The sequence below is a fragment of the Erpetoichthys calabaricus genome, chromosome 18 (assembly GCF_900747795.2).
Source record: "Erpetoichthys calabaricus chromosome 18, fErpCal1.3, whole genome shotgun sequence".
Classification (NCBI taxonomy): domain Eukaryota; kingdom Metazoa; phylum Chordata; class Cladistia; order Polypteriformes; family Polypteridae; genus Erpetoichthys; species Erpetoichthys calabaricus.
This window is the reverse complement of record NC_041411.2, coordinates 21,648,697-21,672,949: the sequence shown is the minus strand read 5'-3', so window position 1 is coordinate 21,672,949 and position 24,253 is coordinate 21,648,697. Positions and strand designations below refer to the sequence as shown.

General features: G+C 41.2%; 1 protein-coding gene across 22 annotated transcripts in view; it reads left to right on the top strand.

The window, feature by feature from the left end:
* arvcfb (ARVCF delta catenin family member b) overlaps positions 1-24,253 on the top strand; it is a 319,610-nt gene that overhangs the window by 234,011 nt on the left and 61,346 nt on the right. For 20 of the 22 annotated variants that reach the window (XM_051921266.1, XM_051921264.1, XM_051921265.1 and 17 more), the window contains 4 exons: positions 10,473-10,590; positions 10,792-10,963; positions 13,182-13,199; positions 13,854-13,925. In XM_051921266.1, the coding sequence (XP_051777226.1) occupies positions 10,473-10,590; positions 10,792-10,963; positions 13,182-13,199; positions 13,854-13,925 (380 nt within the window). The remainder of the gene's footprint in view (positions 1-10,472; positions 10,591-10,791; positions 10,964-13,181; positions 13,200-13,853; positions 13,926-24,253) is intronic. The other 2 variants (XM_051921267.1, XM_028825490.2) reach the window with 1 other exon arrangement.

The window sequence follows — 24,253 nt, the reverse complement described above, 5'->3', positions numbered from 1 at the left end:
GTTTATTGGAAAATTTCTTTGTACACGCCGTTTAAGTGTAAAAGGTAATTCCAGGTCAGAACTTGTAAGGTCAATGAAGATGGTCATTATCGTGATCAGAGTCAACTTTGTCAGAGCTTAGAAAGAGTTGTGTCTCTCCAGGAAGTAATGGAATGACTTGGGTATTTATGTTTTCCACATTAATATTTTTTGGACATAATATAGTGCGTTGTGTTAAAAGGGGCATTTGGTCTAATGAGATTGCTGTTCCAAATCTCTCTGTAACTAAGTCGTCGCAGATAAAGGCTTGAGGAATTGTAATAATATGTGGCTGAAGTCCATCTGTATTGGTGAGTGTACCATCTCTCAGTTGTAATAAGCAATTGTTATGATCTGGTTCTGGACATCGTATCTTTTTTACTAACTGTATCTTTTGAAAGCAATGCCAATTGTCTGCGTATTTTAAGGTGCACTGAACAATAGCTGAGTGCATGGCATCTGGAAGAATAGCTAATCACTGTTTAAAATCTCCTCCTAATAAAAGTACCTTTCCTCCAAATCGAATATTATTATTCATAAACGTTTGTAGAAGTTTATGAATGGTGTTGAGTAAGTGACTTCATGCCATTGAACATTCATCAATAAACAACATATTTTCAAGACGGATGTCACGTGCAGTGCCACCGTTAATGTTCATAGTGGATACCGATTTGTAGGATCTAATGTAGTTGATAAAGATTTCACTTTCAGGTACATCGTCAGTTAGAATCTTCTGTAGATATTCAGTATATGAATGTAAAGAAGGCAGTCTAATTTGACCCTTTTGACAACAACGTCTAAATGTATTACTTGTATTGCCAGTTGTTTCTTCAGGGAAGTGAACTGAATGACAATGATTGCAAATGACATTCATTAATCCGAATGAATTTTCCCGGTGTATGTTTTGCTTGTGCCGTTTGAGAGGCGCGTTGTTGCATATGTAGTATTTGGGACGTGTTGTTTTGGAGCTGTAATCGATTTGCCTGTGCTGTGTGAGACGCCCGTTGTAGCCTTTGCTGCCATTAACGTATGTCTGAGACGGGAGGTGTTTCGTTTTGAATCCGTGCCTGTTGCGATGCAGCACTTTGATTGATAGTTTGCGTCATGTGGATCCAGGATGTAGATTTGTGCATATTTGCGTTGTTGATTTGTTTCAGGGTGCACTGTTCCAATGCGATGCAGTATTTGTGCACATATGGGAAAGCAGTATGGGCCATTGCCTTTTGGTGGCCTGATATTTACTAAAAGCAAATGAACTATTGTAGGATCTAACGCAGTTCATAAAGTTTTTACTTTTAGGTACATCGTTAGTTAGAAGCTTTAGTTGAGCTTTGCATTTTTGGAGTCAAGACATTTTTTCTTTTAGAAATATGGATAAGTAATAAGGAGTATTGCACTCACTGTTAATATGGAGACTTTTCTGCGGTTGAACGGTTAATAGTGCCTTATTGTAATGAGATCCACCTATGCCGCATAGCCGTCTATTTTGTTGTTTCTTTCGTGTTCGTGTGTTTGTTCCTGTTATCCTTTCCTTTTCGTTTTGTACCCGTGACCGTGTATTCATGACTTGTTTCTTTCTCAGCATCCGAAATATGGATAAGTAATAAGGAGGGTCGCAGTCACTGTTAATATGTTTCCTTTTCTGCAGTTGAACGGTTAATAGTGCTTTATTGTAAGGAGATCCACCAATGCTGACACCTATGCTGTCTAGTGTGAAGGTGCTGACGTTCACTTTAGAATATGTGGCTTTGGGTGTGACTTCTTATGGATGTGGGGGGGGGGGGGGGGGGGGGGGGATTGTTGAGGATTGTTGTTGCGCGAGCGTCTTCTTTCTTTTTGTGTTCCTGTGTCTTGTTGAATCCCCCTCTTTGTGTGTGTCCCGTCCCTCGCTTGTAGGGTCTGTGGGGTGGTTTTGTGTTCTTTTTTTTGTGTTCCATGGGCTTGTTGAATCCCCCTCTTGGTGTGTGTCCCGTCCGGTGCCTGTAGGGGGGGGGGGTGCCTTGCTGTTGTGCGCGAGCCTCTTTTTTTTTTTTTTTTTTTTTCGGGTCTAGTTTCGTGTGCAATGTGTTTCGTGCTTTTCCTGCGTTTGACTTTGCGCCTCATTTCTCCTTTTTGTATGTGCTCACTCCTTTTTTCTGTGGTCTTGTCCGCCACTCGCGGCCCCTCATCCGCCTTTGTCGCCCTCTTTTCTCCGCCTTTCTCCGACTCTCGCGGACTCTTTTTGCGCCTGCGCCTCTCGCGGCCCCTCATCCGCCTCTTCTCGCCCTCTTTTGTCCGCCTTTCTCGGCTCCTCAGCCGACTCTCGCGGACTCTTTTTGCGCCTGCGCAGTACGTCTTTTTGCAGCTACGGCCCATGGCCGGATGTGCCTGCGTCCATCATCCGGTTTAGCATTCTCGGTTAGTAATATGGATCCCTTGCACCTCATGCCATCCAGATAATAACAAGTGTTCTGCTAGAATCCTGTTTAGATACTACAGCTTGGCATTTAATGCTGTATACTAGTAAATCAACTTGGGACATCATGCCACCACTTTGCAAGTGGATTTTGGAATTTGCAGACCTCAGCATGTGTGGATATTTAGCATCACCTGCACTCTATTTACCCTTAACACAAGCACTGCATAGGGTAGCGTGTTAAGACCTCTGTTCTACTTCTTGTTCACCAATGACTGTGCAACCAAACAGCTCCCACTTTATCATTAAATTCAATGACGTTTATACGATTAAAACCCTAATCCACTAACAATGATGAATTTGTTGCTTACTTACTGAAATGAGTTTTACAACCCTATACAATGGTGCCAGGACAAAATTCTAACGCTTAATATCAGCAAAACCAAAGAGCTTCTCAAAAACATCAGAAAGCAGGCTAGATTCCTATCTATACAGGAGAAAAGATGCTTTTGAGAGGGTCTGTATCTTTTATTTACTTGGAATAACAATTAACTAAATTGGGCACAACACCATTTCAGTTCTTGTCGAGGGATCTCATCGTCACCTTTACTTTCTCAAATGTTTGGGAGAAGCTTGTGTTTCTTCATCAGTTCTTACTGAGTTGTACAGGTGCTTACTAGCTACGTAACATTTTGGTACAGACAAAGATTATAATATAAGCACTACAGAGGGTGATGAAGTTGGCAGAGAAAATTATTGACCACCAGCTGCCTTCTGTTCTGGACATTACAACATTCTTTGCCTTAGAAAGAACCTTACTAAAGATCTCAGCCTACTCCCTTCTGGCAAACAATGCGTAACCATTCACACTCCCACCAGTAGATTCAGAGACCGTTTCCATCCAGGTTACTGTACAGCCAGTCATAATAGCAAATACTGTACATTTTCTTGTCTATACCATATATTGTATACATATTGCACTCTGTGTGTGCTGTTTTTTTTTTAGTTATTTATTGATTACATGCGTGTGTATTTTTCTTGGCATGATATCACTGTCACTATTCTGAGGAGACATGTAGATAAGAATTGTTAAAGATGATGTCTAAACATTTTGATTGAGCTACCACAGCTTCAAGTGCAATGCCCTTTTAAGGCAAATTGATTGTTAAACTGAAAAAGCAAAGATTAAACGAGTTTGTTTATTGATTGCTCATAAGATCTAGAGGATTGTTGAATTAGCACACATTTGCTATTGAAGATGTAAGAGAAGAGAAGAAACTTTTAAGAGTGTTGCAGCATTGTAGGATCTATTTATTTTGGTTTGGTTAGGTGGTGTCAACCTAGGGGTTTCATTGATGGATAAAGCAGGGTTAGGGATGAAAACTGCAGGGTTAAAGGGTTTCAGGCTTATAACCTGCAATCTAATACATGTTGAAGCCACATTAAAGGTCTAGAACTGCAAGGAGAATCTTAAGGTTACAAAAATCACCTTCACCTCCAGATCTCTTGTCTGTCTGCCTAGAAAAAGGAGGCATATAACATGAGTGTCTCCCCAGGTCTTCTTTAGACATCCTGCTATAGTGCAGTTTTATTGGGATACAAGGTGTATAGTTGAATTGGTAAATGGGAGAAATCTTCAGTTACTAATCATTTAGAGGTTATGAACTATTCAATTAATTAATTCCACTTGCAGAGCATTAATTCATCTAGAGTGTACAGTATATGTGATATGGTGGGAAACTCAGCAGTTTAGCCGAGCCACAAGAGTAGAGTTGCAGCTCCTCCAAATTGAGCAGAGCCAATTGAGGTGGTTTGTGCGTGTTGTAAGGATGCAAACCCTCAGGTAGTTCCCCCTAGAGCTGCTCTGGTCATGTCCCACCAGGTAAAGATTCTGTCACAGACTGGTTGGAGGGATTATATCTCTTGGCTGGCTTGGGAATGTTTTGGAATTGCACAAGAAGAGCTGGAATCAGTGGCTGGAGACGGCTTCCCCTTCAACCCTCACAAAGAAGCAGTTTGAAATGATGAGATGATGATAATTTTTTTTAATATACAGTACTCTGCAAAAGTTTTAGGCAGGTGTGGAAAATGCTGTAAACAAATAATGCTTTCAGAAATATAAATAATGATTGTTTATTGTTATCAATTTAGAAAATGCAAAGTGAGCGAACAAAAGAAAAATCTAAATCAAATCAATATTTGGTGTTACTACCTTTTGCCTTCAAACCAGCATCAATTCTTACACAGTCATGGACGAAATTATCGGCACCCCTGGAATTTTCCCAGAAAATGCACCATTGCTCCCAGAAAATTGTTGCAATTACAAACGTTTGGTATACACATGTTTATTTCCTTTATGTGCATTGGAACAACACAAAGAAACAGAGGAAAAAAAGCCAAATCTGATATAATTTCACACAAAACTCAAAAACCGGGCTGGACAAAATTATTGGCACCCTCAACTTAATATTTGGTTTCACGCCCTTTGGAAAAAATAACTGAAATCAAGCGCTTCCTATAACCATCAACAAGCTTGTTACACCTCTCAACTGGAATTTCCGACCACTCTTCTTTTGCAAACTGCTCAAGGTCTGTCAGATTTGAAGGGCGCCTTCTCCCAACAGCAATTTTGAGATCTCTCCATAAGTGTTCAATCAGATTTAGATCCGGACTCATTACTGGCCACTTCACTTCAGAACTCTCCAGCGCTTTGTCTTCAACCATTTCTGAGTACTTTTAGAGGTATGTTTGGGGTCATTGTCCTGCTGGAACACCCATGACCTCTGACGCAGACCCAGCTTTCTGACACTGCGCACTACATTGCGCCCCAATATCTTTTGGTAGTCTTCAGATTTCATGATGCCTTGCACACAGTCAAGGCATCCAGTGCCAGAGGCAGCAAAACATCCCCAAAACATCTTAGAACCTCCACCATGTTTGACTGTAGGTACTGTGTTCTTTTCTTCGTAGGCCTCATTCCATTTTCTGTAAACAGTAGAATGATGAGCGTTACCAAAAAGCTCTACCTTGGTCTCATCTGTCCACAAGACATTCGCCCAGAAGGATTTTGGCTTCCTCAAGTACATTTTGGCAAACTCCAGTCTGGCTTTTTTATATTTCTGTGTCAGCAGTGGGGTCCTCCTTGCTCTCCTGCCATAGCGTTTCATTTTGTTCAGATGTCGACGGATAGTTCAAGCTGACACTGTTGCACCCTGAGTCTGCAGAACAGCTTGAATATGTTTTGAAGTTGATTGGGGCTGTTTATCCACCATTCGGACTGTCCTTCGTTGCAGTTTTTTATCAATTTTTCTCTTCCGTCCACGTCCAGGGAGATTAGCTACAGTGCCATGTGTTGTGAACTTCTTGATTATGTTGCGCACAGTGGGCAAAGGAACATGAAGATCTCTGGAGATGGACTTGTAGCCTTGAGATTGTTGATATTTTTCCACAATTTTTGTTCTCAAGTCCTCAGACAATTCTCTGTTCTTCTTTCTGTTCTCCATGCTTAGTGTGGCACACTGAAACACACAACAGAAAGGCTGAGTCAACTTTTCTCCATTTTAACTGGCTTCAGGTGTGATTGCTGTATTATTATTATTGTTCAAATGAGCATCATATGTTTTAAATAAAATGATTTACCCACAATTTTGAAAAGGTGCCAATAATTTTGTCCAGCCCGTTTTTTGAGTTCTGTGTGACATGATGTCAGATTTGGCTTTTTTTCTGTTTTTTCGTGTTGTTCCAATGCACATAAAGGCAATAAACGTGTATACCAAAACATTTGTAATTGCAACAATTTTCTGGGAGAAATGGTGCATTTTCTGAGAAAATTCCAGGGGTGCCGATAATTTCGGCCATGACTGTAGGTCCACTTGCACAAAGTCAGGGATTTTGTAGGATTCTAGTCAGGTGTCTGATCAACCAATTATATCAGACAGGTGCTAATGATCATCAATGTCACATGTAGGTTGAAACACAGTCATTAACTGAAACAGAAACAGCTGTGTAGGAGGCTTAAAACTGGGTGAGGAGCAGCCAAACTCTGCTACCAAGGTGAGGCTGTGGAAGACAGTTTCATTTCATGGCAAGATTGAGTACAGCAACAAGACACAAAATACTGCATCAGCAAAGTCTCTCCCAGACAAAGATTTCAAAGCAGACTGGGGTTTCTAGATGTGCTGTTCAAGCTCTTTTAAAGAAGCAAAAAGAAACGGGCAACATTGAGGATCATAGACGCAGTGGTCGGCCAAGGAAACTTAGTGCAGCAGATGAAAGACACATCAAGCTTATTACCTTTTGAAATCGGAAGATGTCCAGCAGTGCCATCAGCTCAGAACTGGCAGAAACCAGTGGGACCCAGGTACACCCATCTACTGTCCGGAGAAGTCTGGCCAGAAGTGGTCTTCATGGAAGAGTTGCAGCCAAAAAGCCATACCTCCGACGTGGAAACAATGCCAAGCGACTCAAGTATACACGAAAACATAGGAGCTGGGGTGCAGAAAAATGGCAGCAGGTGCTCTGGACTGATGAGTCAAAATTTGAAATATTTGGCTGTAGCAGAAGGCAGTTTGTTCGTCAAAGGGCTGGAGAGCGGTACAATGAGTGTCTGCAGGCAACAGTGAAGCGTGGTGGAGGTACCTTGAACGTTTGGGGCTGCATTTCTGCAAATGGAGTTGGAGATTTGGTCAGGATTAATGGTGTTCTCAATGCTGAGAAATACAGGCAGATACTTATCCATCATGCAACACCATCAGGGAGGCGTATGATTGGCCCCAAATTTATTCTGCAGCAGGACAACGACCCCAAACATACAGCCAAAGTCATTAAGAACTATCTTCAGCATAAAGAAGAACAAGAAGTCCTAGAAGTGATGGTGTGGCCCCCACAGAGCCCTGATCTCAACATCATCGAGTGTGTCTGGGATTACATGAAGAGACTGAAGGATGTGAGGAAGCCTACATCCCCAGAATATCTGTGGTTAGTTCTCCAAGATGTTTGGAACAACCTACCAGCTGTATTCCTTCAAAAACTGTGTGCAAGTGTACCTAGAAGAATTGATGCTGTTTTGAAGGCAAAGGGTGGTCACACCAAATATTGATTTGATTTAGATTTCTCTTTTGTTCATTCACTACATTTTGATGAAAATAAATGATTAACACTTCCATTTTTGAAAGCATTCTTTGTTTACAGCATTTTTTCACACCTGCCTAAAACTTTTGCACAGTACTGTATATATATATATATATATATATATATATATATATATATATATATATATATATATATATATATAATCTTATACTCCAAAATTTCTCACTGTCTTCTTTAAATATTTTTCGAGTAGAATTGTAATTGATGGAAGTCTCTATACCAGATGGTTAAAATCATACAGTTATGCAGCAAAGACTTCATAGCTTTCTTTGCTTTTATAAAAACATTGGCAATTGAATATAGAATGAACTACATGCACAAATTTTCCATATTATTTCTGAAATATAAACTGTCTTTCGAGTTCCGTCCTAGATTATTATGATTCAATAAATTAGCAAATTGAACAATCCCCATATTTGTCTTTATATTTTTCACAGGTTAATGCAGCATTTGCAGTCCTATAGCACAAGCCAGTGCATTTTCTTAATGGCTGTGTAGCAGATCTATTTGTCATCTGTCCAGTGTTTAGCTCAGAATTTTGGTGTTGGATGGGCACCAGAATCGGTTGGTGGTGACATGCAGTTGTTGATACTGAAGGATATTTTTCATGCATGTATATAGAATGGCATGTTTTCCAACTAAACAGAGAAAAGGGTGTGACAGTTGGTTTGTTTGTATATAGATGATTTTGTTCTTGTTATTTAAAGGTAGTGGTAGGGCTGTGGAGAAGCACTGAAGCAACAGGCTTGGGCCATCTCATGCATGACATCTTGTGAATTTCCCATTGGGATTAATAAAGTATCTATCTATCTATCTATCTATCTATCTATCTATCTATCTATCTATCTATCTATCTATCTATCTATCTATCTATCTATCTATCTATCTATCTATCTATCTATCTATCTATCTATCTATCTATCTATCTATCTATCTATCTATCTATCTATCTATCTATCTATCTATCTATCTATCTATCTATCTATCTATCTATCTATCTATCTATCTATCTATCTATCTATCTATCTATCTATCTATCTTAAAGCCACTTTTTTATGTGGGTATTTTTGGCAGCACAATGACATAGTGCTTCAAGTTGCTGCTTTATAGGTCTAGGAAACGTGATACAAATCCTGGCCCAAAAACACTTGGTGTGAAGTTTGTATAGTCTTCCATCTTTATGTGGGTTATTCTTCATTATATATCCTACATCCAATGGTCTAGCGGGTTAGTATAATTGGCAGCTCTAAACAGGACTTGTATACTCATGATTAAATATACACTATGATAGACTGGTGTCATTTCTAGGGTTTCTATTTTCTTTCTCTCATTACTGCTGGTATAGAAAGCAATTTTCTGTAACACCAAAGTTTAATATAGGATGTTCAAATAATAGATTCATTTTTGCTTTCATAAAGCTCAGTTGTATCAAAATAATTACCAAACCTTATGCTCAAAAAAGAGCTTTGACACTACGCAGAAACAAGTTTGGGTAACATGGTTAAAGTTACACCAGCAATGGTACTTTGTGTAATCATTCATTAATATCTTTGTGAGCATACTTGTCATTGTGGGTGTTTTAAAATGGAAAGTTACATTTGTTCCTAATAATAACAACTTGTATTATTAATAACATATTAATTATTAATAACTTTTATTAGTAATAATTTGTTCACATGTACAAAGTGGGATAGAAAGGGACTGGGATTTGGTAACTTGGTCTCCCTTTATAGTTGAACTCTCTGCTTCATCATCAAAAGTTATTCTCCTGATTTTACAGTTTCTTTCTTTCTTTCTTTCTTTCTTTCTTTCTTTCTTTCTTTCTTTCTTTCTTTCTTTCTTTCTTTCTTTCTTTCTTTCTTTCTTTCTTTCTTTGTGCTTTTTTAGGCATTTGCTCCTGTTTCCGTGATGACTTTTATTTTAGAAGTGAAGGAGCCTTGTTGCTCTCTGATTTGCTGTTCTCTGTCTTCCATATGTGTATCAGCTTTACAAAGATGTTTGCATACTTAGCTTTTATGTATTTGAATTCTAGAAGAGATTTCTTTTATACTTGGACTGTTTTTCAATTTGAATGTTAACTGGGTACTTGTGTGAGGAATTTGCACATGAAACATAGTCTCTGGTGTTTTCTAGCAGTAATATATGATGTTTACAACCTGAGACAGCTGTTTATAAAACTTGCGTCCAATGAAGCATCACATGCATATTACCCTGACTGCTGAATATGATGCATTGGTCTCACACTAGGAAACAGCTCTCACAATGTTAAATTAGAAGTTTACAATGTGCGTGAAACGTGGCTCTGAATATTGCTGCATGAATTCTTTTAACAACTGTGGTCCAAATAACAGATGTAATTACAATTATTTATAAAGTGGAACGCACCACATTCATTGTACCAGAGGATGTGTTGCACTAGGGCTGAGATCCTAACAGTTCCAGTGACCTACTGTATATGTGCAGGGTTACTGATGCTGGTGTCTACCCTGAGTAGCAGCTCTTACGAGTTACATGGCTGCTTTTGGGTGTGATGCTTCCTTTGATCTTGGAGCCTTCTGGTTGAATTCACCTGATTTTGCTCTTCTGTATAAATAATGGAATCCCTTATTTTTAGTTCTTCTTATAATGACTTCTGTTTCATTAAATGTCCTCAAACAGGCGAGGATTCAGTTTTTGATTTAGGAGTCCCATAAAAAAGTTAGATAATGGGCCCCCATTCTAAATTCCCTGATGACATCTTTGACAGTGAGGCATTTTCTATTTGAGTGATTGCCCCTGTTTCTACAGCACTCTTTTTCAAGGTGAGATTCCTTTTCTAAGCAGTTGTGCCTGTTAAAGCTTACTTGCCATTCTCTTCCATTTTATTTACGTGCATGTGAATTTTTTTATTTTTTTTTTTTTACTTCAGAAACGTTAGTTCTGACGGAGCTGAGGCCCGCAGGAGACTTCGGGAGTGTGATGGTCTGGTAGATGCCCTGCTTCATGCTTTACAATCTGCTGTGGGAAAAAAAGAAATGGATAACAAGGTGAGATGACCAAGTTATTTCATTGTACTCAGTTTTAAGCATTTAAGGAAGTCCCTTCTAAATTAATATTAACACAAAAACTATATGGTGCTGGGTCTTCTGTTGTACAAGTCATGTAGCATAGCTCACTCTACCCGATGTTAACAACAGTTTCAGCTTGTTGTGGCTCTTTTGTAATCTTTGTATATGCTTTTCTTGCAGTCTGTTGAAAATTGTGTATGTATCATGAGAAACCTCTCATACCATGTTCACAAAGAGGTGCCTGGAGCTGAAAGATTCCAGGAGCCATCAGCTAATCAGAATTCAGGCACTGGAGGGACACAGAAAAAGAAGAAAGATGATGCAGGTTGCTTTGGAGGAAAGAAAGCTAAAGGTAGTGATTTGAGAGGCACCAGGGTGGGCTTCTGGGTATGCTAATGGCATGGCTAATCTACAGTGGGACTAGAAGATGTAACATTTTAAAATTAAATTTTTTTTTAATTCTTCAAACTTCCAATAGATATTTTGCTTTGTTAACACATTGGTGAAAGTGGATTGTATAAAAAATGGTACAGCCTTATTTACAAGAAGATTTATCTTTTATTGAATCATGTCAGCAAAACAACATCCATTTGGATAGCTGGAAACACAGTGGTTATGTATGTAACTCTTTGAAAACTGAAGAACATCTTCCAGACAGCTTTGACATGTCATCCTTTTTTGTTCTGGCCTTCATCTCATAGTCACAAAAGCAGTGATTGGAAAGTAACCCCTCCCTCACATTCTAGCCTTGGTACAGTATCTACCCTCATACTGACAGTAGAATTATAGACATACAATCGAGGCCTCTTTGAATGCCCCTAAAATTGCTTTTCAAAAAGGAACTGTACAGTCGCACATCTGACTCAGTGTCACTGTGGAGTGAGAAATGCGTCTCAAAACCAAATCTCACTGTGGAATGAAAATCACATCTCCTCTCTAAATTAAATCTCCCAAACGCAATCTTAGGCAGGAGTTTTAGAATTTACCAAAAACAAATTTGTTCATGAACAAGAATTAAATGCTGAAATGCCACATGGAAATCATAGACTAAGAACGGAACCCCAGGATCTAGTATTTTTTCATGCAGTATCTGATGATGAAGACTGTGAAGAGTTCAAGCTTGCAGATCTAGTTTTTAATTAAGAAACTGGACAACATTTGCTATGATATAATTTTTAGCAAACTCATCTTACTTGAACTTTATACTGTCATGCAGTTTAGTTCCTTGGCTTCGCAGCTACATGTAACGTCCACCTTTTGTGCAGAGAGGCCATAACGAAGAACCAAGTGCCAATCATATGCTAAGTCACCTTTTATTTACATGTGTGACCCAGCCACCAGAGGTGTAGCAGGAGATAGCAGTTCCCAAACCTCACTACATATCAGTGTCCTTATGTTCATAATACAGGCCGGATTCCCCCATCATTTTTTTTTCTGTTGTTAATATTCTAGAGGAGGCTCTATGTGAGTTGTTAATAATATCTTACTTTCCTCCAATGCAACACAAGTCTCCTGACAATACACAGCATCTCCAAGGCCTCCTGGAGAGCACCTGTATATTCCAGTTAAACCATGAAGCTATATCGTTTAGAAAATGCTTTGTGTGTTTCTTATTCCCCTCCATCTACTCACTTAGCCCAACAGAGCCCATGTATGCCAATACAGCAGTATCTCAACTTTAATGAAAACGAGCACAAGTTGAACCTATGTTCACCACACAAATATGTATTGCTTGTGGTGGGTGTTGTGTTTTTCATTGGCTTTTTCCCCATATACTATACTTAAGAAAAACTTTTTTAACAAATGTACCTGTGTGGTCAGAGTTAATACTCTATGACCTTAGAGAAACTAGCACGAGTTGCCAATGGACTGCCTGGCTTTCAGCTAAAACAAAGCACATTAGTAACTGATATATTCCATATTTAGCATAATTTTCTATAAATATTTTTTCTTGCATTTGCTGTTCTGGCACAGTTTTTCATCTCACCTACTATAGTTATTTAAACACAGCCTAAATTAGTGTTTGCAACCAAGCCAGCTTTTATTTTTACATCAAAGTGCCAACTATGTCATCCTGAATGAAGTCAGGGTTCTAATCAGGGGCAGTATCGCACCACCTCTGATACAATTACAAAATGTGTGTTTTTCGACTGTTAACAGATTTTTTATATATTGTTAATACTTGCTTGGTTTGTACTTCTCTCCTTTTTGATTTGTCTTTTTTTTTTGCTTTTACACCTGAAAGAAAGCTAATTAAAATTTTCACACTTCTGCCCGCCTGCAGCACGTGTGGATTTATTCTTTAAAAAAATTAAGCACCGAAAAAGGCAAACATTTCCTTAGCTAATTTTGAATAACTCCCCTAGTTTCTAAGATTGTGTTTTGTTTTTGAATTGCTTTGCATTAGCCTGTACCAACAGGAGAACTGACTGTTTTTCATGTTTGGGTCGGGGACTAAGAAACGTTTTTACTGCGCGCTCTTGTCATTTCTAACCTGTATGGTTTCTGAATAAGACATTTTCTTTTTCTTTTTGCATCTGTTACTAATTCTGCTGCTTGGCTGTCTCTAGAGGAGTGGTTCAACCAAGGTGAGTCACTCCTGCTTGACTAATTTGCTTGATAGGTCAACTTAACATCACAACATTTTTGCATTTATTAATAGACTATGTACTGTATTTCTGTTTTGTTAATCATAATGATGCTCATCAAGTACAGCAGGTCTCTGATTATTTTTGATCAGTCACAGAGTTGAAGTAGTCATTAGGCAGCAGTCACTATTCTTAGTACATTTAACCAATTAAACTTATTGATCAAGGCACCAGAGAGTGCAGTTGTGTTACTTGTTGATTAGTAAGAATATCACCATACTAAATAACTAAAATAAAGGCAGCTGTGTTAAAATCCAACAGAAGTAACCCTCATGATAAAGCAAGGTACTGGATTGAGCAAACCAACTCAGTAAAAGTCACCTGGCAGAAAGGTAGTCAAAGGAGTGAAGTAATTCCATTGGATTTGCTGAATCATTTCAGTCAGTGTTAACGTGAAAGGTGGATCGGTTTAATGCTGATCTTACATACAGTACAACTGTCTCAAGCTAGTTCTTATTAAATAATTAAGTGGTTAACTTCAAGCTTGAAGGCCAGCACTAGACCTCAAAAACCTAACCTGGCAACAGCTCTTTGTCTTATCAAAACTCTTGCACACATGCCTACCAATTTTATTCTTTCTCTTCTTTTGTTCAGGCAGGAAAAATGGAGAGATTGACAAGAACTATGATACTCTGGATTTGCCAAAACGTACTGAGCCCACCAAAGGTAACCTTTTTTTAAAGACAATATCTTGCTTTCAGAATTAGGACCACTTGATTTTGCATTATGCTAACTGCAGTTGACCTTTTGATGTGTTTGACAACAAATGAGTGTTCTAAAGCAGTTTGCATCAGCTGTGCAAATGAAGGCACTTCTTCAAGATTGTTCACTCCTGTTTCTTCATATGTATAGTTAGTTGACCTTTTGTTTCCATAGGAACAGTTTCCATGGCTGACAGACTGCAGCTTATAAGCTAAAAATAATAGGCACATATAAGTTTGCTGCCCGTGTGAGGAATTCTCAAGATGTCATTGCAAAAACAGTGTCTGTGTACTGCAGAAAGCAAATAGCTGCTTGAGCTGTTAACAGTGAATAAGTGTTACTTGAGAAGACTGCCAATGCCCTTAAGTTCTCTCTGCACCTTGAAGTAAATCAGCATCATGAAAGAGCTTTGATTACAGCGTACAGAAACAATGACTGAAGCTGAAAATCAGAATGGGGGGGGGGGGTCTTTGGTCCGTTAGTTATCCCTGCATTGAATCTCAATAGTTTTTACCCTGCCTTTTATGTCTTTAACTGTGTGTCCATACCACTATGTGGCAGGAAATTAAAATGAAAATGATTTTAAATTACAATTCAAATTATTAATTAATCCAGTGACCTTTTTAACATTAATAGCATGTTTCATACACATTAAACACCTGAATGAAGGACAAGTTTTCCAATGTGAATTGCAATAGATCAGAAATTCTGCTCATTGGCCCAAAATCTGTTTTAATCAGTGTTTCAAGGTTTGCCCTGAATATTCATACCACAGTGTCTTTAAATCCATTACAGCTACAGTATATGTTTCAATTAATTCATGACCAGCCATCTCTTTTTAAAGTAATGTTAACTCTGTCCTGGACTCCTATCCCAACCTGAGCACTATTTGGATGCATCTTATGTAGTTCTTAGTGTGACCACATGGATTTTCTTCAGGTACTCTGGATTTTTTTTCTGTATTTTGCAATCAAGTTAGCCCAATTATTTCTGCACAAGTGTTTGCTGTTAAGGAATGCCACCCAGTCCAGCAGCAGGTCATGCAGTGTACCTGAGGCTACATGAGCTTCACTAGCATCCAATACAATAAGCAGGCTCAGGAAAATAAATATAATATTAATGAATGGTAATTTTATTTTTTCAGTGTCTTATTTTACTAAAATAAAATATGTTAAATATCAATTGTTTTGATATTTTTTGAGCAGCATGGTACTGTAGTAGTTAGCATAACTGTCTCATCTATTGAGTTCAAACTCTAGCCTGGTGATTTTCTGCAAAGAATTTTCATGTTCTATCCTTTTATTCCTGTTGGTTTCCTCCATATACAGTATGTTGGTTTTTCTCCGATGTGTAGATTGAATGAAATTGGCACTATATTCTTCTAGATCTTTGCTGATGTTTTGGTATATTACCACTGCATTACTCAAGTGGGTTTGTCTTTGCTTATATGTTGTGGTAAATAAGGGCGCTCTCGTCCCCTTGAACCCTCAGACGACATGTCAGACACCTGATACAAGTCCAATATTTTGACTTTTATTATAATAATGTGCCCTAAGCACCTCCACTCCACAACACTCCAATAATAAATCAATATTCAAACACAATAAACAATCAATCCTCCACTCCTCCCAGCAGCTCTGTCGCACTCCCTCCCAACTCCGGCTTGGGCTGCTGGGGTTACCATTGTCCCTTTATTCTTCTTGACCCGGAAGTGTTTCTGTCCCTCAGTCCATGTGACTCTTAACACTTCCGGGTCAGGTGAAAACTCCTTTTCTTCAACCCGGAAGTATGTCATTGCTTCTGTCCCCTCGACTGGGAAGTACTTACGTGTTATAAGGCAAATAGAAGTCCCTGGGCCTCCCTGCAGTGTCCCCTGGCGGTCCCCATGGTATCCAGCAGGGCTGTGAAGGGAAACTCCAAGGTCCATGATGCCCTTCTGGAACCCGGGGCATCTCCACGTTGCAGGGAGGGCTCCACCTGGCGGCTTGGGGGTATTGGCCGGGATAAGCTGCCGGCCATAGTCCACAATGTATGCTACAGTATGTTTTTTGTTCAATTAAATAACATAAAATATAAAAATAAGAAACTAGCTCTATATAATTGAAGTATATGTTTTGTTCAATTAAATAACATAAAATACAAAAATAAGAAACTGGCTCTATATAATTGAAGTATATGTTTTGTTCAATTAAATAACATAAAATATAAAAATAAGAAACTGGCTCTATATAATTGAAGTGTAAGTATGTCCTCTGTTCAGGGTGTGTTCCTAAATTGTATTTGATGGAGATGTATTATTTTTCAGTTTTCTGCAGCCATAAACCCCCTATATACTGTAGTTGGATGGATTGATGGAATTTAACACTTCTCCTTAGTGATGTTTCATTCAATTGGCTGCTGAGAAAAATTAGCCAGTTTTTCTCCCCAACTGACTCTTTTTTGGTGATCTGTAAATGAGCTGATCTCAAAAAAAATTTTTTTTTTTTCAGAATCTGGTTTTCTAAGCTTTATAGTAATTTAGTTGTTGTGCTCCTTTACACAAAGCATTATGGTACTTGAAGAATGACATTGGTCATTTTGCTGCCAAACATACTGTAAACAGAGAGCAACAGGGCAGGCTTTAGGAGGGAGTGAAGGCAGAAATATTTACATTGACATTAAGGAAAGTGGAGTAATAAACTGATAAAAGAGAATCCGAGGAGTCATGCTGTGCATGGAGAGGAATGGCAGAGAAAATAGAGGTGCATCTTCGGCAGAAATTAAAAGAGAATGAGTTCACACCTTTTCAGTTTGTTAATAAAAAATGAACAGTGTAATTATAAAAAAACAACACTTTGATATTTGGTTATGCTGGAGCTTAGTGGAAAAAAGGATAAAGAAAATGAATCAAAATCTTCCAGCTCTAGTAACGTGAAATTGGTGATTGGTTTCAGCCCTAAAAACCTGATTAGAGCATCCCTGCACTTCATTTGCTTACTCTTAATGCTTTTAAAACAACTTTTAAGATCTTTTCGTAAAAGTGAATGAAGTTTTTTGTTTTAAGTTAAATTTTATTTTTGAGGGGTAATCATCTTCGAGAAAGAGAGGATCTGATGGTGAAAGACAAAAGAATAAACATTATCTTTCATTTCCATGTTAGTATACAGGGAACAGCATCTTTCATGGCATGGTGAGTATTATGCTGCATCTCTTGATGTTTGATACTGTGGACATAATATGCAGTATTGGAGAAACATTTACATACACTCATATAATGGATATGTAAGTCAGTTTTAATTTATTGTATAATTTCTGAAACTATAAAGTCATCAGAATTTTACATACATGGTCAAATATATACCTACAACACACCTAATTTTTGATTAAATATCCTTTAACATGTTTTAACCATTTACTTCTGGTACCCATCAGCATGCTCCAGTCAAAATTCTGGTTGTATATTTGACCACACGTCTTGCCTAAATCCAGCCAATTTTGTTGGTTTCCTGGCATGGATCTGTTTTTTAAGCAAAGGCCATATATTTTCAATTGGGCTGACGTCAGGACTTTGGGGAGGCTTTTCCAAATTGGTAATGTTTAAGCCTTATGCTAGCCTAATTTAGTAATTCCAAAGGTAGTTTTGATGTGCATTTAAGGGCATTGTGCTGTTAGAACATTCAGTTATGTCCAGGTTTCAGCCCTCTAGCAGTTGTTGTGAGATTATGCTTAAGAATTCTGAGGTAATCCTCCTTCTTCATTATTCAGTCCACTTTGTGGAATGCACCAGTACCCCTGGCAGTAAAACAGCTCCAAGAGCATGATTCTACAACTACAATGTTTAAGAGTTGGCACATTGTTCTTAGGGTTGAGTGCCTCCAGTTTCCTCCTCCAGACATACCACTAGTCATTGCAGCTAAACAACTCAGTCTTTTTCTCAACTGACCATTAATCTTTCTCTCAGAAGGCTATTTCTTTGTCTAGCCACAAACTTTAGTCAAGCTTGAAGGCGTCGATTTTGGAGTAGGGGCTTGTGGCATGCATGGCAACCTCTTAGCCCATGGTGATTTAAAAACTCATTTGACTGTAGATAGTGACACTGGATAGTTAACCGCCACCTTATCGTGGTGGAGGGGTTTGCGTGTCCCAATGATCCTAGGAGCTCTGTTGTCCGGGGCTTTATGCCCCTGGTAGGGCCACCCAAGGCAAACTGGTCCTAGGTGAGGGATGAGACAAAGAGCGGTTCAAACCTTCTATGATGAATGAAAACTTTGGACGCCGTTTTCCCTTGCCCGGACGCGGGTCACCGGGGCCCCACTCTGGAGCCAGGCCTGGAGGTGGGGCTCGATGGCGAGCGCCTGGTGGCCGGGCCTGCACCCATGGGGCTCGGCCGGGCACAGCCCGAAGTGGCAACGTGGGTCCCCCTTCCCATGGGCTCACCACCTATGGGAGGGGCCAAGGAGGTCGGGTGCAGTGTGAGTTGGGTGGTGGCCGAAGGCGGGGACCTTGGCGGTCCGATCCTCGGCTACAGAAGCTGGCTCTTGGGACGTGGAATGTCACCTCTCTGAAGGGGAAGGAGCCTGAGCTAGTGCGCGAAGTTGAGAGGTTCCGGCTAGATATAGTCGGACTCACCTCGACGCACAGCTTGGACTCTGGAACCAATCTCCTTGAGAGGGGCTGGACTCTGTACCACTCTGGAGTTGCCCCCGGTGAGAGGCGCCGAGCGGGTGTGGGTATACTTATTGCCCCCCGACTTGGAGCCTGTACATTGGGGTTTACCCCGGTGGACGAGAGGGTAGCCTCCCTTCGCCTTCGGGTGGGGGGACGGGTCCTAACTGTTGTTTGTGCGTATGCACCGAACAGCAGTTCGGAGTACCCACCCTTTTTGGAGTCCCTGGAGGGGGTGCTAGAGGGCATACCTTCTGGGGACTCCCTCGTTCTGCTGGGAGACTTCAATGCTCACGTGGGCAATGACAGTGAGACCTGGAAGGGCGTGATTGGGAGGAATGGCCCCCCTGATCTGAACCCGAGCGGTGTTTTGTTATTGGACTTCTGTGCTCGTCACGGATTGTCCATAACGAACACCATGTTCAAGCATAGGGGTGTTCATATGTGCACTTGGCACCAGGACACCCTAGGCCTCAGTTCGATGATCGACTTTGTGGTCGTGTCGTCGGACTTGCGGCCACATGTCTTGGACACTCGGGTGAAGAGAGGGGCGGAGCTGTCAACTGATCACCACCTGGTGGTGAGTTGGCTTCGATGGTGGGGGAGGATGCCGGTCAGGCGTGGTAGGCCCAAACGTGTTGTGAGGGTCTGCTGGGAACGTCTGGCAGAGCCCCCTGTCAGAAGTAGCTTCAACTCCCACCTCCGGTAGAACTTCGACCATGTCCCGAAGGAGGTGGGGGATATTGAGTCCGAATGGGCCATGTTCCGTGCCTCTATTGTTGAGGCAGCTGACCGGAGCTGTGGTCGGTGCCTGTCGTGGCGGCAATCCCCGAACCCGCTGGTGGACACCGGTGGTGAAGGATGCCGTCAAGCTGAAGAAGGAGTCCTACAGGACCCTTTTGTCCTGTGGGACCCCGGAGGCAGCTGATAGGTACCGGCAGGCCAAGCGGAATGCGGCTTTGGTGGTTGCTGAGGCAAAAACTCGGGCGTGGGAGGAGTTTGGGGAGGCCATGGAGAATGACTTTCGGACGGCTTCGAGGAGATTCTGGTCCACCATCCGGCGTCTCAGGAAGGGGAAGCAGTGCAGTGTCAACACTGTATATGGTGAGGATGGTGCGCTGCTGACCTCGACTCGGGATGTTGTGGGTCGGTGGGGGGAATACTTCGAAGACCTCCTCAATCCCATTAACATGCCTTCCAATGAGGAAGCAGAGCCTGGGGACTCAGAGGTGGACTCCCCCATCTCTGGGACTGAGGTCACCGAGGTGGTCAAAAAACTCCTTGGTGGTAGGGCCCCGGGGGTGGATGAGATACGCCCGGAGTTCCTCAAGGCTCTGGATGTTGTAGGACTGTCTCGGCTGACACGCCTCTGCAACATCGCATGGACATCAGGGACAGTGCCTCTGGATTGGCAGACCGGGGTGGTGGTCCCTCTCTTTAAGAAGGGGGATCGGAGGGTGTGTTCCAACTACAGAGGGATCACACTCCTCAGCCTCCCTGGAAAAGTCTATTCAGGGGTCCTGGAGAGGAGGGTCCGTCGGATAGTCGAGCCTCGGATTCAGGAGGAACAGTGTGGTTTTCGTCCTGGTCGCGGAACAGTGGACCAGCTCTATACCCTTAGCAGGGTCCTGGAGGGTGCATGGGAGTTTGCCCAACCAGTCTACATGTGTTTTGTGGACTTGGAAAAGGCATTCGACCGTGTCCCTCGGGGAATCCTGTGGGGGGTACTCCGAGAGTATGGGGTACCGGCCCCCCTGATAAGGGCTGTTCGGTCCCTGTACGATCGGTGCCAGAGCTTGGTCCACATTGCCGGCAGTAAGTCGAACCCGTTTCCAGTGAGAGTTGGACTCTGCCAGGGCTGCCCTTTGTCACCGATTCTGTTCATAACTTTTATGGACAGAATTTCTAGGCGCAGCCAGGGCGTTGAGGGGGTCCGGTTTGGTGGGCTCAGGATTGGGTCACTGCTTTTTGCAGATGATGTTGTCCTGTTTGCTTCATCAGGCCGTGATCTTCAGCTCTCTCTGGATCGGTTCGCAGCTGAGTGTGAAGCAGCTGGGATGAGAATCAGCACCTCCAAATCCGAGACCATGGTCCTCAGCCGGAAAAGGGTGGAGTGCCCTCTCAGGGTTGGTAGCGAGATCCTGCCTCAAGTGGAGGAGTTCAAGTATCTCGGGATCTTGTTCACGAGTGAGGGAAGAATGGAGCGTGAGATCGACAGGCGGATCGGTGCGGCATCCGCAGTAATGCGGGCGCTGCATCGGTCTGTCGTGGTGAAAAAGGAGCTAAGCCGCAAGGCGAAGCTCTCAATTTACCAGTCAATCTATGTTCCTACCCTCACCTATGGTCATGAACTATGGGTAGTGACCGAAAGAACGAGATCGCGAATACAAGCGGCTGAAATGAGTTTCCTCCGCAGGGTGTCTGGGTTTTCCCTTAAAGATAGGGTGAGAAGCTCAGTCATCCGGGAGGGGCTCAGAGTAGAGCCGCTGCTCCTCCGCATCGAGAGGAGTCAGATGAGGTGGCTTGGGCATCTGATCAGGATGCCTCCTGGACGCCTCCCTGGTGAGGTGTTCCGGGCACGTCCAACCGGGAGGAGGCCCCAGGGAAGACCCAGGACACGTTGGAGGGACTATGTCTCTCGACTGGCCTGGGAACGCCTTGGGATTCTCCCGGAAGAGCTAGAAGAAGTGGCCGGGGAGAGGGAAGTCTGGGCATCTCTGCTCAAGCTGCTGCCCCCGCGACCCGACCTCGGATAAGCGGGAGACAATGGATGGATGGATGGATGGATAGTGACACTGGTGTTCCAGTAGCTTCCACTTCATGGCAGGCCTGTGTTTTGGTGGTTCTTGGATTGCATTTGGTCATGCAGACAAATTTCCTCTTGGCTGAGGAGAACAGTTTTGGTCTTCTTCCTGACCTTGTCAGACTGACTACAGCTTCAAATTACTCGCACTTACAGTTTTTTGAGCTGATGATCTTGGAATGTAAATTGTTTACAAATTGCTCCAATAGACATTTGTGTCTTGTGTAAATCTATGTTTTTTTTTCACATCTGCACTGAGCACCTTGGACTTTCCCATTGTATTGTGTGTTGATTATTCCAATGAGCACTGTCAAATGAGCCCCTTTATGGCAACACAGTGAAGCAACCAGCTGTAGTCAGTCACAATCACTAATAGGCAGTTAAGAGGTACCAAATTAAAACAAATTTTGAAACTTTTTGTACCAGCTGCCCTGACATACATGTCCGTTATATGAATGGATATAAACATTCAACTACTAATCTGTTTTGCTATGTTCTTACAAATACTCAATAAACCATCCATGCTATGAAACTATATTATATTTATTATTGCACTGTGTCCAAGACTGAGCTTGCCCCGTCTTTATGTCACATACTGTACTTTACATATTGTCTGGCCAGGAATGTGGAATAGTCTAAACCATTCTGTAATCAAATTGTCTTTTGTGCTGTTAGGCTTAGTGTGGCATAGGCTGTTGCTGACATGGCCTGCAAAGTAAAGAGAGCTAGCCTAAGCAGTCAGATGAGTGAATGTCATAGAAATGGTTACAGCGGTCAGCTTTTCTCAGCTTCTTTGCATTAAAAGATGAGTCAGGCTTTATGAAACTTCTGATTCTTTTGTCACTTGAATCCAAGCTTTAGCACATCATATAATATATTCGCCTGCCAGTGAATTTTTTTCCTACCTTTTAAAGAATCCGTAAAGAGCTGTGGAATGACAGTTTCTCACCAACCCAATAACCTTGGAATATCCATTATTAGCCAGCTGTTTCTTTAGATATGCTGCCTTTTATCACTATAATAAGGTCCTGTCTCTTTTGTATCACTCTGCACTCTAACTTCATTGCATTGACTGAGATATATTGCAATGTAGATAGAGTAGCTAAAACCTATAAAGCATTTGGACTGCCTCACTAATTAGTTGCCTGTGCTCTCATTTAAAAAGATTACCAGTCATTTGAGAAACGTTTCATGCATTACTAGTAAAATGAGACATTTTTTTCAGCTTGCCCTTTTAAATATATGTAATTTGGATGTGTATTCTGCCTATTTTATCCAAGCTGTGAAATTGCTGCAGTAGTGCTAATAAATTTATGTAAATAGGTCATTGGTATTGATATCGGTTGAAGACTGACAACATGATGTAAATTCTTAATGTTGGTTAGGCTTAATTGCACAGCAGAGCTTGGAAGGTGAGACAGCACACTAAGCACGGAAATCCCAGCAGGTGTCAGGATAGTTTTCAGGCAGTGAGCTGATTTTTGCTGGGCGGCAGGCTATGATTACTTGATGAGCCAGGGTTAGGGTTGTGTTGTGCAATGAAAGACATGTGTTTACACTAGGGTACTGTTTAAACAGTCAGGGAGAGAATACCTGGCAGAGGCAGCGATTACTTCATTACTGTGAGATATGGAAGTACATCCTGTATAGTGCACCATATGTAGGTCATTTATTTACACATATTCAGAAGTTAAGTTCACAGTTTTTCTTGCTAGTTTGGTTTGCCAGCATTAACAAGCAACTGGCTTTTTAAATGAAACCATTTTAAATATGTTGCCTTTGGGAATGTCAGGAACAGATTTGCTTGTGAGTCAAGTGTCTAGATGCAGAGTAACAGACAAGCCTGTAAAACAAAAATGGACATACATGGGAGTTGAAGATGAGGCCCACGCTACAGTGTCTGCCATTCTAGTCCTTCATTTTGTAAATATTATTTTATTATTTTTAGCAAGGTGATAATTCTGTCTTAGAGCAGCTTGCAAACAGGAGCCTAACCAGTAGGTGACAATGTCTCTCTACTTCTGTGATTTTATTTTGTTTCTTTACCCAGTTCTGAGTGCTTATTGCCCAGTGTTTGGTCTGAGTAAGACTGGTAGTGAGAGAAAGCACAGGACTCATTATTGTGTTCAAGGCCAGTAAAGCAGAATAGACAGACCCAAGAGAGCACACTTAAATGCTGGCACTGCTAAAAGAGCCCTGAAACCTCACTGGTCAACACCCTCAGCCAGTGCTACTATTCTAACAAACGCAAAGCTTCCAGATGCCCCAGGATCACACCAGAACTGTGTACTCTGTGTAAACCATAAAGCTATGGGACCTCTAGTCTTGTTGCAGACTCGGTTGCCTTGCTGTCTTCTTGCTGTCTTCATTACCCTTCCCCATTTCTGCCTCTCTATGTCTGCATTTGGAAGGCTACACAGTCTTAGCTTTCACACCAAACTGACAAAAATGTCATGGGTTATTTGAATTGACAAAATCTCAACTTTACATACTTTCGTAATTTTTTGCAAATGCATGGAGGAAAAATTGGTTCAGCAACAAATGCACATACCTAGTGGGTTCCATTTTCCATCTCACACAGTCACTGTGGAGAAAAGTGCATGAATTTAATTTAGTGAAGACTTAAAAAAATGACTGTTAGCCTGCATGTTAGTTAACATATTACTAGCTTTAAGATTTGTGTCTTGTGATAATGTGCCCGCTGCTTTTGAAGAGCTTGTGGATACTTTCCTTATGGAGCTGGAGGCATTCAAATGAAGGTCTGTTGAGCTTAACCACCATCTTCTACAGTTAATACTGATATATAAAAGAATTCCTCGTTTAGAATTTTTTATTGGTTTAACTG